The sequence below is a fragment of the Eretmochelys imbricata genome, chromosome 4, assembly GCF_965152235.1.
Source record: "Eretmochelys imbricata isolate rEreImb1 chromosome 4, rEreImb1.hap1, whole genome shotgun sequence".
NCBI classification, from domain to species: domain Eukaryota; kingdom Metazoa; phylum Chordata; order Testudines; family Cheloniidae; genus Eretmochelys; species Eretmochelys imbricata.
The window spans coordinates 43,005,036-43,018,426 of NC_135575.1; the positions used below are offsets into that span (position 1 = coordinate 43,005,036).

Consider the following 13,391-nt stretch of genomic DNA (forward strand, 5'->3'; position numbering starts at 1 on the left):
TACTACTTACATTTGAGGAATAGTATCAGGGGAGCACAGAGTGAATCTGAAAACTACTGCATTTGTGTGTCTAGCTGCAGCTCAGAGCTTTCTGTCCTGCTGGACTATCATAAAGCTATTGTGACACCCTGACACCCCAATATTCACGGTCATGTAATTCGGATATGTCCTATACAAAGTATGCCTTGTGAGGTGTCATTCTAAAAGTCTTGATCTGCTAGACAGTAATATCTAATTGGATTGTATGTGCTATCGTCATGTGTGAAGTTATGAAGTTTGGCTATTTATGTGTTGCTGAAATATGTCCTGAGGTTGAAAACACCCACAAGCAGTCTTTCAGGTATGACAGTAAAAAGGCCAAATAATGTTAATGGCTTATTGAGGAAATGCACACAAGCACAAGGATTACCCCAGGAACTGCGTACAATAGAAACTTCTCAGAGATAGCACTACACAATGGGAACTATTTGACCCAGGTCACAGCAAAAGAGCTTTCCAGCAAGTGGGGAGAAGATATAAAAAGCAGGAAAATGACAGTATGGGGGGGGGGTCCTCACTCCTCCTACAACACCACACCTGGAAACACCTGAGGAACAAAGACTGAACTGTGGAAAATGATGGTCCCACGCTTGAAAGATTTTTAGCCTGTGAATAAAAACCTGGGAAAGCCAAGACAACTTGTGCCTTAAGAATCTGCCAACCTGTTTATCACTCAGTGAGAATTTGCTAATTTATCTCTTACCTATCTAGTATGTTAAGCTCAGTTTGTGGTTTTTGTTTATTTACTAAGGTAACTGTGGTGTACACATCTCTCTCCACACTGAGGGAGAGGATGAATTTTTATGAGCTTGCGCTGTGCAGATCTTTCTATACAGTGCAAGACAGGATTATTTTGGGTTTATCTCCCAAAAAGATTGTGCACTTGAGTGCTGGGTGAGTCCCCTCACACAGAGCTGACTTCAGTCTGTATCTGCATCTAAGTGTGCCCTACCTGTGTGTGTGTGCTGCAAGAGGCCGGAGAGCCTAATCCAGTAAAACAGGGAGAGGGAATCCAGGCTGATGGAGCAAGAGAGGCTCAGTGAAACCCCAGTACATCAGGTGGCATCCCAGATGGGGGGAGTCCAACCTGTCACAGCTATATATTGTACTGCAATTGTCGTTAAAAAAAAAAAATGGTAGCCACCTGTATAACACAGTGCCCAAATCATATCAATGAAGATTTAAACACATTTCCAGATTTATTGAATACTGCTTTCAAATATCCGTACTTAAAACACCCTGAACGTGGAAAGTGCTATATAAAAGTAATGCAGTTTTTCTGTAGCAACCTGTGGGACATTGAGGGGAGCATGCCACAGAGTAGCTGCTCCATGGCTCTTCCTTACCATCAGTCCCACAGAGCTCCACCCATCCAGCTAAGCTTCTCCAAAGCTTGAGGAGATTGTGCTATGCAGCCACTGCTCCTTCCCTTCTGCAATTTTTAGGCCCTTTTACAAGTTCCTTTTTTTATCCTCCTCTACACTTGCAGAATAGAGAGAAGAGAGGAGCTAATTACCCACTAACCTACAACACAGATCTACAATACAACTGGAACAGTTTGAAAGCAGCATGAGGCTGGGGCCCAAAAAAGCCTTACAACCATGTTAGACTGTAACAACGTTTGAAAAAGTTTTCAAACACTAGCAAATACAGGACCTAATCCTAGGTAACTCAAACCCAATGATGAGGCCACAAAGCTGCTCCCTAACATAATTTTTTAATCTCTGCCATTGCAATATGTTCAGCTTTTAAAGGGGCACCGTCACGCTAAAATTTTAAGAAAATAATAATAATAAGAAGAATAAACATTTCTTAACTCTATCACTAATTTACATTTTTGTTATTTTTTTAAAAAAGGCTGCAGTGTTCATAATCAGCTTTTCACCTTTCTTGTTGTTTACTTTTTTCATATTCCTCAGCATGGATGGCAATCAGTTTCATTCTTAGGGTCTCATAAATTAGCAGAATTTAAGTGTTATTCCTTATTCCCTTAAAAGGAAATGGCTTCCCTTAAAATACATTTTAAAAAAAATCATAGAAACATTTATATTGATGTTAGGCTTTGTAAAAACTCCTACTTGGGGTCAAAATAGTCCCTCGAAGTTAATAAATTATTTAATATAGTAATTAAGAGCCTAATTCTGCAAATGCTTTCTACTGGGTGTAATATCACTTTGGGATTACTCATGGTAGCAAACACTACACGTGATAGTAAGTGTCTGCAAAATCAGCGCCATAGATCTCACCTCCCACATCAGTCTGCAGTCTGTGTTTTCATCCAGTTCTTGAGGCATTCGCTTCTCTCCTGCAAATGGGCCAAATTTTTCACCCTAAATAATGATGACACAAAGAATGCATGAGTTACCAAACTACAATCTTTTGTATCACCTTTAGCTTCAGAAGAAAAAGACCATTTTGTTCTATCAGCCTCCCATCCTTCTAAGGAGCACACATTAAACAGGGCTGCAGCTGAGAACTGGACGGCTAAAACTTAAAGTCCATACATCACTTTCGAAAGTGTCTATCATGTAGAACGACAGGCATTATTGCACAATGAGCTAATATGTTTGGGTTTTTTCTTTTCATATTTTGTGACACTGTTATTTTAAAACAGTTTTCCCTACCACATATATCCTCCATTTGGCAAATAATATTTTTCTATATTTTGAAAGAGGCTGAAATTCATGACACATTTGTTTAATCGAGAACTACAAAACGTCTGCACCAATATTATCTCTGCATACGGTTATACGAAAGTATTTTGCAACAGGCATCCTTATAAAGGGTAAAGTATTTGGCAGCGATAGAGTTTATATTAGATTTATTTGCGTGATTACAGCACTGCTTTTTGACGTATCAAATCAAAATGCTCAACACTGATGTTTCTGAACATACAGAAAAATCTGTATAAGTAGCACTGAGCATGTACATGTCTATAAATTAATTCAAGCCTATGTAAACAAAATAAAAAATGTAAAATATTACCTGTTATTCACAACACATGCCATGAAAGTTTGAATTGATATGTTCCCCCAACAGTTTTGTCCCAAACATACCACATTAGCAGCATGGTCAACCATTTAACTAGGACTTTATTATAATAAATATAGTGTTGTCTTCAGTTTGCAGCAACAGAACTTGTATATTGTTGGGCTGCAAAATACTTTTTTGTTGAAAGCATTATCCCAACTGAAATGCTTTATGTTCCTTGTTCTGTGGCATAATTTTCTGTTGTTCAATAAAAAAGTGTTTTTATGTAGTACGTGTTCACATTTTTAAATATACGTTCTTGTCTACCATGTCCCTTTCCTGCCTCCCTACACTTAATCAGACTTGGTGGCTTTTCAGCTTCCATGCTCTGTGACTTTCTCAGACTAACTCACAGAAGGCCAACTGGGAAAAAAAACAAGGAAAGTTCAGGGACAAGGTTTGTTTGAAACATCAGAAAAATACAGGTGATATACTGTCACCTGTATAAAATGGTAGGATCACTAGGAGAGAGATTAAAAAGATATCATGAAAAGTCCTTAAGATTTGTAATTCATGGTAGAAACTCCTCAATCTACCTGATACAGGTCACATTTCCACATTGCATAATACTCAGTCCCTCAAAATTCTTCCAGGTAATCACAGAATCATGGAACTGGAAGGGACCTCGAGAGGTCATCTAGTCCAGTCCCTTGCACTCAAGGCAGGACTAAGTATTATCTAGACCATCCCTGACAGGCGTTTGTCCAACCTGCTCTTAAAAATCCCCAATGATGGAGATTCCACAACCTCCCTAGGCAATTTACTCCAGTGCTGAACCACCCTGACAGTTAGGAAGTTTTTCCTAATGTCCAGCCTAAACCGCTTGTGCAGCTCCTGTCCTATCCTCAGAGGTTAAGAAAAATCATTTTTCTCCCTCCTCCTTGTAACAACCTTTTATGTACTTGAAAACTGTTAAAATGTCCCCTCTCATCTTCTCTTCTCCGGCAAGTTTTGGTGGGATGAAATTCCCACACTATAAGTTAAGTATTCCTGTCTTGTACAGACTCACAAAATAGCTATTCACTGCTAAAGCATTATAAAGTAATACAAGTTAACTGTGACTTAGCAGTGTCCAAAGACTGGATTTATAAACTGAGAACAGTTTAAGTGTAAAAAGAGACACATGTGAATTGACATATACCAAAAAAATTCTGCTGTGACAGAAGGCATCAAGACCCCAATCCTGCAAAGTTTTACGCAGATGCTTAACTTTACTCAAGTAGTTCTAGCTAAACTGATATAAAACAGGTTTAAACAGACATGGGAGCATCCACACGGAAAGCTCCACCGGTTTAACTAAAAGTGTGATGTTAAACCAGTGCAACTTCTACGGGGGTTTTTTGTCGTTATTTTTTTTTAAAACACAAGATCAAGGCCCAAGTCTGTGAGGGATGGCTGTTTGTGGCTCCTTCTCCCCCATCTTTCCAAGAGACAACACCAACATGCTCTTCAGCGTTCAAGAGCTCCTGCTAGGGACACTGAGAGCATTCCCCTTGTCTCCTTCCTCTGCAAGATGGACATACTCCTCCCTGACACCAAGATCTTCAGTCCCCTTCTGCACTCGGCCACAGAAAGGAGAGTAGACAGGTGCCACCCAAGTTGGAAAGGATATCTCCTCTTCCTTCCCACCAAGTCATAAGAGATAATGCCACGAGGCTCTTCATTACTTCATCCCACAGAGCTAGGAGAGGGAGAGTAATGGACAAAGATCAAACCTCTCGGAGGGAAGAGTGAGCATTTATGGCAGCAATTTTGGGGAAGCATAATCAGCAGCACAGGCTGAGTCTAGAGGCTAGATCAGGTGCACATAAGTAAAAATGAGAGAGGAAGGACACTCAGAAGCTAGAAATGGGGTGATTACTGCAGTCCAGTAGCTGCAGCAGATTCCATGAAAAAGGCTCTGTGTTGCTCTGCTCAGCCAAACCAATATTATAATAAATTAGCTGTCTTTATACTCCTAAGTATAAAGACAATGAATAAGGGCTTCTGCTTTTAATCAAATAGAATCATCCAGTCCCTTACTTTTCAGCACTGAATCCCCAGCTTATACCATATTGTGCATTGTCCTTCTCTAAAGGTTTGACTGAAAACTATATTTTATTTTTTAGTATTTAATTCTCATTTTTCATTTCCTTTCCAAATGTGAGTTTTAATATTCCACCATCTTTTAACATTAGTCATATACTAAAGCAGTAAGGTTAGCAGTGCTCAGAGGCCATTAGTCAGTCAGTAAACAGAAATGGATTACCAATACTAGACTGTCTCTTTCTATCGCTGCATCCCTAATACAATGTTTATTCTTGGAACTGGATAAAAGAACTGCAGAAATCTAAAGTACAGTTCTAACCAGAGATAAAAACATATCAACACAACCCAATTAAATATCTAAGTATTCTATGTATGAGTGCACTTTAAATAAGGTTACCTTGACAGACAGGTCCTAACAGCTAAGAAGTCACTTTTATAATTTAGTTCCTGTAAGCAAAAAGAACATAATGCCAGATTCTCCTTTACACACAAGATAGCACTACAGTTCCAGAAAACATACTTCTAAACCTTAATATCAGCAAGCACATTACTACACACACTTAGGCCTTGTCATCACTCGGAAAAATAGTGTGGTATTTTTAACACGTGCTAGCAAACATGTTAAAATTCTAGTGTAGACAAGGTAGCTGTAGCTTTAACATGTATTTCTTGGATGAGGTAAGGGTTTACTTTACCAGTCAAATCATGTTAAAACTGTAACTGCTTTGTTTACACTAGTTCATATGTGTTTGCTAACACACATTAAAAATAAAAAGAGTACTTGTGGCACCTTAGAGACTAACCAATTTATTTGAGCATAAGCTTTCGTGAGCTACAGCTCACTTCATCGGATGCATACTGTGGAAAGTGTAGATCTTTTTATACACACAAAGCATGAAAAAATACCTCCCCCACCCCACTCTCCTGCTGTCTATTACCAATAGTCTAATAATAGTCTATTACCAGCAGGAGAGTGGGGTGGGAGGAGGTATTTTTTCATGCTTTGTGTGTATAAAAAGATCTTCTACACTTTCCACAGTATGCATCCGATGAAGTGAGCTGTAGCTCACGAAAGCTTATGCTCAAATAAATTGGTTAGTCTCTAAGGTGCCACAAGTACTCCTTTTCTTTTTGTGAATACAGACTAACATGGCTGTTACTCTGAAACCTGACATTAAAAATACACTTCCTCCCCTGGTGTAGACATATGGATTATTTTATGTTATCTTATGTTCTTATTTTGATTACTGTTGATAAACATTTGTATAGCTCCATAACTTTGGAGGGTCCTGAACAGAGATCTTTAAAAGGTCACTAGTCAAAAGAATTTAACACATAAGGATGGGATTGTAACTTTACAATTTGCCCACAAGTAAAGGGAAGTGTTTAATAATACCACCTATCTCTTACATTGCATAGCTGCACTGTCCCGGGAGCAGGCCAGGGTGTAAACTGTGACTGTCACAATTAATTCCCTGGTTTCTCTCTTGATCCAGAGGCAAAGTAGTCTGTGATTGTCCTTCTCCAGCAGCAGATTACTTTTCCTTTTATGTTGGCTTAGTTCCACTGGCCAGAATTGTGAAGGAAGGAGAATCACGGTTCTGCCTACCTCCCCAATTCCACCCCACCCCTCATGGCCCCATCCACCACCCAGTCCTGCAGTGCCTGATCACGTCCTTCTGCCCCAGCCTCCCCATCTCTGTAAGTGGCAATAAGGGCAGCCCATGCAGGGCAAGAGACAAACACGTAATACTAAGATAACAGACAAAGGAAAGGTCCCAGAAAAGGATGGATGAGGGTTAAGAATATGGGAGAAGGAAAGAGATTACACAGCAGACAACATAAATTCTTATATTTTAAAATAAAAGCTGCAAGAGAAATGGACAGCAGTGGAAGAGAAATTAGCAGTGGAAAGTAAGGCAAATGGAGGGCAGAAGAGAGATTTCAAGGAGGAGAGTGAGGACACTTGGTGCACACGGAGGAGGAGGTCATTGCAGACAGCTGCGTGGAAAGAAAACGCAATGAGAGCAGGATGAGACAGAGCGGCAAACAAGAAGACTGGAGCCCAAGGAAACAATGGAGATGAAGATTAGATGTACACACAGGCAGAACCTAAAAGTGACCGTGTAAATCGGGGGTCTCAAACTCCGTTTGCCTTAGGGCTAGGGCCAGTCCTCAAATCCTCCCAGTGGGCCAATAATGTCACTGAAGATGGTGTTCAGAAAAGAAAACTTTTATATTGTATTTTTTATTTTCAATTTCTTAGAAATAGTAAAAATGTCATACAACTTTATACAACTGTCATACAATTCTTCGCCTACCAGAGAGTTTTTAGTGTTTGCCAGGCACCTGGCAGTGCTTCAGCTCTGTCAGTTTGTTGATGTTTGGCCTCCTTGACTGAGCAATTGAAACCTTCAGGATTGCAGCAAGGTGCGCATCAGATAGGTGTGTTCGGTATTTTTGACTTTACATTCATTGTGGAAAAAAGTGATGCTGCCTCCATGGCTCCATTCCGCCACAGCATTAGCCACAGAAGGAATTCCGCTGGCATGGCTAAACCACCTCCCTGAATGACATTAACAAAGCTGACAGAAGAACTCATTCTGTTGGCATAATGTTGTATACACTGAGGATTTTGCAGCACAGCTGTCAGCATTGAGCCCTGTCATAAATATAAAGGGAAGGCTAACCACCTTTAAATCCCTCCTGGCCAGAGGAAAAAACCTTTTCAGCTGTAAAGTGTTAAGAAGCTAAAGATAACCTCGCTAGCACCTGACCAAAATGACCAATGAGGAGACAAGATACTTTCAAAGCTGGGAGGGGGAACCAAAGGGTTCTCTCTCTCTGTCTGTCTGTGTCTTTTACCGGGACCAGAGCAGGAATGCAGGTCAGAACTCCTGTAAAAAATCCGTGAGAAATCTAGTTAGATATGCGTTAGATTCTATTTAGTTTAAATGGCTGATAAAATGAGTTGTGCTGAATGGAATGTATATTCCTGTTTTTATGTCTTTTTGTCACTTAAGGTTTTTCCTAGAGGGATTCTCTATGTTTTGAATCTGATTACCCTGTAAGGTATTTACCATCCTGATTTTACAGAGATGATTCTTTTACTTTTTCTTCAATTAAAATTCTTCTTTTAAGAACCTGATTGCTTTTTCCTTGTTCTTAAGATCCAAGGGTTTGGATCTGTGTTCACCTATGCAAATTAGTGAGGATTTTTATCAAGCCTTCCCCAGGAAAGGGGGTGTAGGGCTTGGGGGGATTTTGGGGGGAAAGACATTTCCAAGCAGGCTCTTTCCCTATTATATTTGTTAGACACTTGGTGGTGGCAGCAATAAAGTCGAGGGACAAAAGGTAAAATAGTTTGTACCTTGGGGAAGTTTTAACCTAAGCTGGTAAAAATAAACTTAGGGGGTTTTTCATGCAGGTCCCCACATCTGTTCCCTAGAGTTCAGAGTGGGGAAGGAACCTTGACAAGCCCTTTTTGTGTTTATCCTCATTCTAGACACCCTCACAAGGAACATACAGAAGGCAGCACGTTGGTGCACATGATATTCTATGCGGTGAGGAGAAAGATAGGTTCTTGAAAAATAGAGATGTGTTGGAAAGACATAGGCTCAAAATAAGCAGAGAAAAAACAGAATATATGGCATGTAATTTCAATAATATGAACACTGAAGAATTATCCTTGAAACTGGACAGGCAGACAATTCTGAAAACGCAAAGCTTCAAGTATCCGAGTTTTAGAATCCAGGAAAATGGGGAAATGGAAGATGAAATTAGAGCTAGGATAATAAACGTGTTGCCCAAATGGAGAAAGCTAAGTGGTGCAGTAAGATACCAATAAGATTAAAAGATAAAATCTACAAAAGCGTGGTCTGTCCACTTTTAATATATGGCCCTGAGCGTTGAGCAACAAAGAAGAAACACGAGCAAATGATCTGTTCCACAGAAAGGCGAATATTGAAATAGATGAATGGTGTATGAATGAAAGGCTATGTGAAGAATATGTATGTAGAGAGAGACATGCTCAAATCAATACCAATAAATGCAAAAATGAGAGAATGCAGGCTCAGTGGGTTGGTTGTTTTAAGCACAGTCCTGACAACTATGTGGTAAGAGTCCAAAAGATCAAGACTGAAGGAAAAAAAAAAAAAATCAGAAAGGCCAACCCAAGAAGAAGTGGTAGGATGTCATAAAGGAAGATGTGATGTTATAGAGGATACAGCACCGAACAGAGCACTTGTATGGGCAAATGAGGGGGGCAATACTCGTAGATTTGATGGGATTAATGCAAGGGAGAAGAAGAGCTATGACAGTGCTACGGGGTATGATTTTTTTACACCCTTAGCTGACATATGCGAACAAAACTTTGTAGTGCAGACTAAGGACAGGTCTACACTCCAGCCTAAAAATCAGTCCAACTTACATTGCTCCGGGACGTGAACCCTCCCACCCCTCCCGTGCTGTCCCCACTGGCACTATGTCAGCAGGAGAAGATCTCCTGCGAACATAACTTCTGCTTCTTGCCGAGGTGGAGTAATTATGCCAATGGGAGAGCGCTTTCCCGTCGGCATAGCACGACTTCACCAGACACACTACAGCAGCGCAGCTGTGCCGATGTAGTATAGACTTGACCTGGGACAAGTTAGCTCCACTATTTTACATTTATACAAATCCTGTCACCCCAAAGGATCCCCAGGCACCTTACAAAGTACCTACAGGAATCACTTCACCAACCACCAAAACGCAGACATCTCTGGGGTGGAACGCAGCAATAGTATAGAGCTCTCCCAGCGCTAAAAAAAAAAAAAAAAACCCACCTCCACAAGGGGAGTCACTCCTAGCACTGGTGCACTGTCTACACTGCCACTTTACAGCACTGAAACTTGCAGCGCTCATGGGGATGTTTTTTCACACCCCTGAGCAAGAAAGTTGCAGTGCTGTAAAGTGGCAGTGTAGACAAGGCCTTTATTGAAATACTTACATTGGTGCAGCTGCAGCGTTGTAAGTGAAGACCTGCCCAAAGACCTGAATTTTAAAGTGATTTTTTTAAAAACTTGCAGGCATTTTTAAACTTAAAAATAATTTTCTCAGCCTTGGAGAGGAAACAGAAGTTGTAGGCAGCTAGCCAATACGTTCTGCAACATAAGGGTCCCAGAGGCAAGTAGCCTTTTTTGAGGACTATAAGTATCTTTTCTTCAGATATATACACATTTATCAGTTCTAGCAAACAAATATCCCATTATATGCCAATATATATTAACTAATACCAGATTCTTACACTTCATTTCCTCTCGAGTCAATAAAAAAATGAATGAAACTATACACAAACATCTATCATAACAGTGACTAAAAGGAGACATAAACTGCCCTATCACTAAAAGGGCAGAAAATACAGTAGGGATCAACTTTAAAGAAAATCAGGCAGCAACAACTGATCTTGTTCCATTTCCAGCAAAGCACTGAGAAACCAGTGTTGCCAATACTCATGACTGTATCAAGAGTTTTGTGATTTGGGTGTTTGAGTTAAAGTCTAGATGACAGAGAGAAGAGATTACATGAGAATCTCAACTTTCATTTAAAAAAAATAAATAAAATACAAAGTTTCTAGCCCTTGTGGTAACAGAGAAAAGCTTGAAAACATGACCGGAGTGCAATCTAAGGGCTCACATCCAAAGGCAAATCAAAAAGGAGGCAAAATGGGATTTTTTTTTTTTTAAAATCACTCGATTTTTGAGGGGGCCTGCCTCGTTATATTTGAGCAGTTGGGGTTAGCAATAATAATGATAACATAAGGACATCTGAAAGGAGCACTTTAACCACAGGAAAGAAAGATACATTTAAGATGTCAGACAACACAGAGTACACTACAGAATTTGCTACTCAGAAATATATGTCTAATTTCACATTCAGCACCTCCTCCCAAAAATTGTTAATGGAATTACTTTGGTGGCCATTACAATAGATGGCTATAATATAGTGTAATTAGTATTGTTCCCCCTCTGCTGAGGTAGACTTCCCAGTGACATGGAGTCTGGTTACATCCTATGAACAATTTATTTTATTTATGCATGTACACCAGTCCTGGCACAGAGGTGGTCACAAACAGCATGCAGTCAAATTCCTTCTTTCAGGAATCTCAGCCATACACCAATGCTTGGTTCCCAGGAAGTAACACTGGCCTCCATAGACCAAGGAAGAGAGCAAGGCCTGCTGCTCACACAGATACCTTTACTCAGAGCGTTGCATAACAAAACTAACAGTAATATTTAACATGCCTTCCTAACATTGAACATTTGCCACCAAACTAAGAAAAAGTACTTGGAAGACTGTTTTCAGAGTAACAGCCGTGTTAGTCTGTATTCGCAAAAAGAAAAGGAGTACTTGTGGCACCTTAGAGACTAACCAATTTATTTGAGCATGAGCTTTCGTGAGCTACAGCTCACTTCATCGGATGCATACCGTGGAAACTGCAGCAGACTTTATATATACACAGAGAATATGAAACAATACCTCCTCCCACCCCACTGTCCTGCTGTGTGTAAAATCACCACCTGATGACATCCGCCTAAACAGTATGTAGGAACTCTGGCACTAAGTGTAGGCAAGTTCTACTTTCCTTTTTCACCAGTTTCACACCCACGAAATGTATACTTAAGAGAAAAGGAAATCAGGCCCAAAATTGTAATGACTGTTGAAATAGGTAATAATTTTGATGAATTTCACTGTATTGTATGGCATTAGGTGAATTGCACACACAACAAGATAGCCCAAATAGCACCTCTCTCAAACCAATAAGATCCAAAAATTTGTTAGTCTCTAAGGTGCCACAAGTACTCCTTTTCTTTTTGCGGATACAGACTAACACGGCTGCTACTCTGAAAAGTGGGACAGACACACAACAAAAGATCCAAGAAAAATAAAAGGTAGAAGCTTAAATTAATGCGGGATTGATCATTTTAGTTCTGTACCACTTCAATTATGTAAATATAATGGGGGACACTGAATATTTCTGGATAATTGAAATTGTGGATAATCAAGAGAATTTTCAATTTAATTAACAGATGTCAGGGGATGTGACCTGTTTTGCATAAGAGGGATTTGTACTTAATTGAGGTTTCAGCTGTATCACATCTTTCACAGCCACAGTTTCATTATTCTGCAAAACAAATTAAATCATTTATTCTGTTAAAAGTAAGAGAACAGCAGGAGTTTGGTGGGGAGGGAGGTATATTTAGATTGAAAATGAGATGGGAATGGACAAATAGATCAGGAGAGGGGCACTGCCTGGGTTTTAAAAAACAAACAAAAACGTAACACCAACCCAAAATAAAAACCTCCTACTAACCCCTTCCTATGCACACGATTAACCCACTCTTTGCTTGTGCATGTACAGGTGCGGGGAGCTGGGCTAACCATTTTATGCCACTCCCCAAAGAAACAAAGCTCCCTAGGGGACGGTGCCTTTTTGTTGTTGTTTTTGATCACGGTTTCAGTCCTTGCGTGCCAACAATAGATTTCTGTGAAATGCACCAGAACATGCTTCAGTTTAACGCTGGGTTGTTTTTGTTTTTTTTTTTTCATTTCAGCAAGACACTGCCCGCTGCAAAGCAGACGGTGGAGCGAGCTCTGGTAAAGGGGGAGTTTGGAATTAAGTTGGAACTCGAAAGCCCTGCAGGCAGCGAGAGGAGAAGGCGCTGCAGTGAACTCCTGTACTACGTGGCAGGCTTTCTCTGGAGAAACCAGCATTTTGGAAACTAAGCGGGGGGGGGGGGGCGGAGTAGCTTGCAAGCTACACAGCTGCCCTAGCTGCTTCTGCAATACACTCACCAGGCAGCGCACAGCCCCCTGGTCTCCCCGTCATGCCGACCCCATGGGTGCCGAGGAGCAGCGGCGAGATCACCCACCTTTTTCACTCTCCGGGCCGTATAGAGCCCCATCCCGTCCTGAACTTTAGACGACTTCAGGGCAAACCTGTCCGGCACGTACATGCCCAGCATTTTGCACTGACTCGGGCCGCCTGCTAAAGGGGAGAAGAGTTAACAGGGACTTTCATTGCGAAGGGCAGGAGATGGGGGGAGGGGGCAGGGACGGAGGGGCCGGTTTCAGGATTACCCCGGCGAGCTCCTCGAGGGGAGGGGAGGGGAGGGGAGGAGCCAGCGGCGGCCGCTGGGCAGCGGCTTCAGCAGCTGGATGGGAGAGCCAGGGCGCCAATTGGCTGAAAGTTGGTCGGGGGAGGCGCGGCAGAGAGAAGGCGCCGCTCCTTAGGGCAGCGCCGCGGCGGGGGTTGA

General features: G+C 41.1%; 1 protein-coding gene across 4 annotated transcripts in view; it reads right to left on the bottom strand.

Annotated features, from left to right (window-relative positions):
• PRDM5 (PR/SET domain 5) overlaps positions 1-13,100 on the bottom strand; it is a 132,613-nt gene extending 119,513 nt beyond the window's left edge. For all 4 annotated transcript variants that reach the window (XM_077814424.1, XM_077814423.1, XM_077814421.1 and 1 more), the window contains exons 1-2: positions 13,008-13,100; positions 2,286-2,369 (exon numbers count right to left, since the gene is read on the bottom strand). In XM_077814424.1, coding sequence (XP_077670550.1) covers positions 2,286-2,369; positions 13,008-13,100 — 177 coding nt within the window. The remainder of the gene's footprint in view (positions 1-2,285; positions 2,370-13,007) is intronic.
• Between the last annotated feature and the right edge of the window lie 291 nt (positions 13,101-13,391).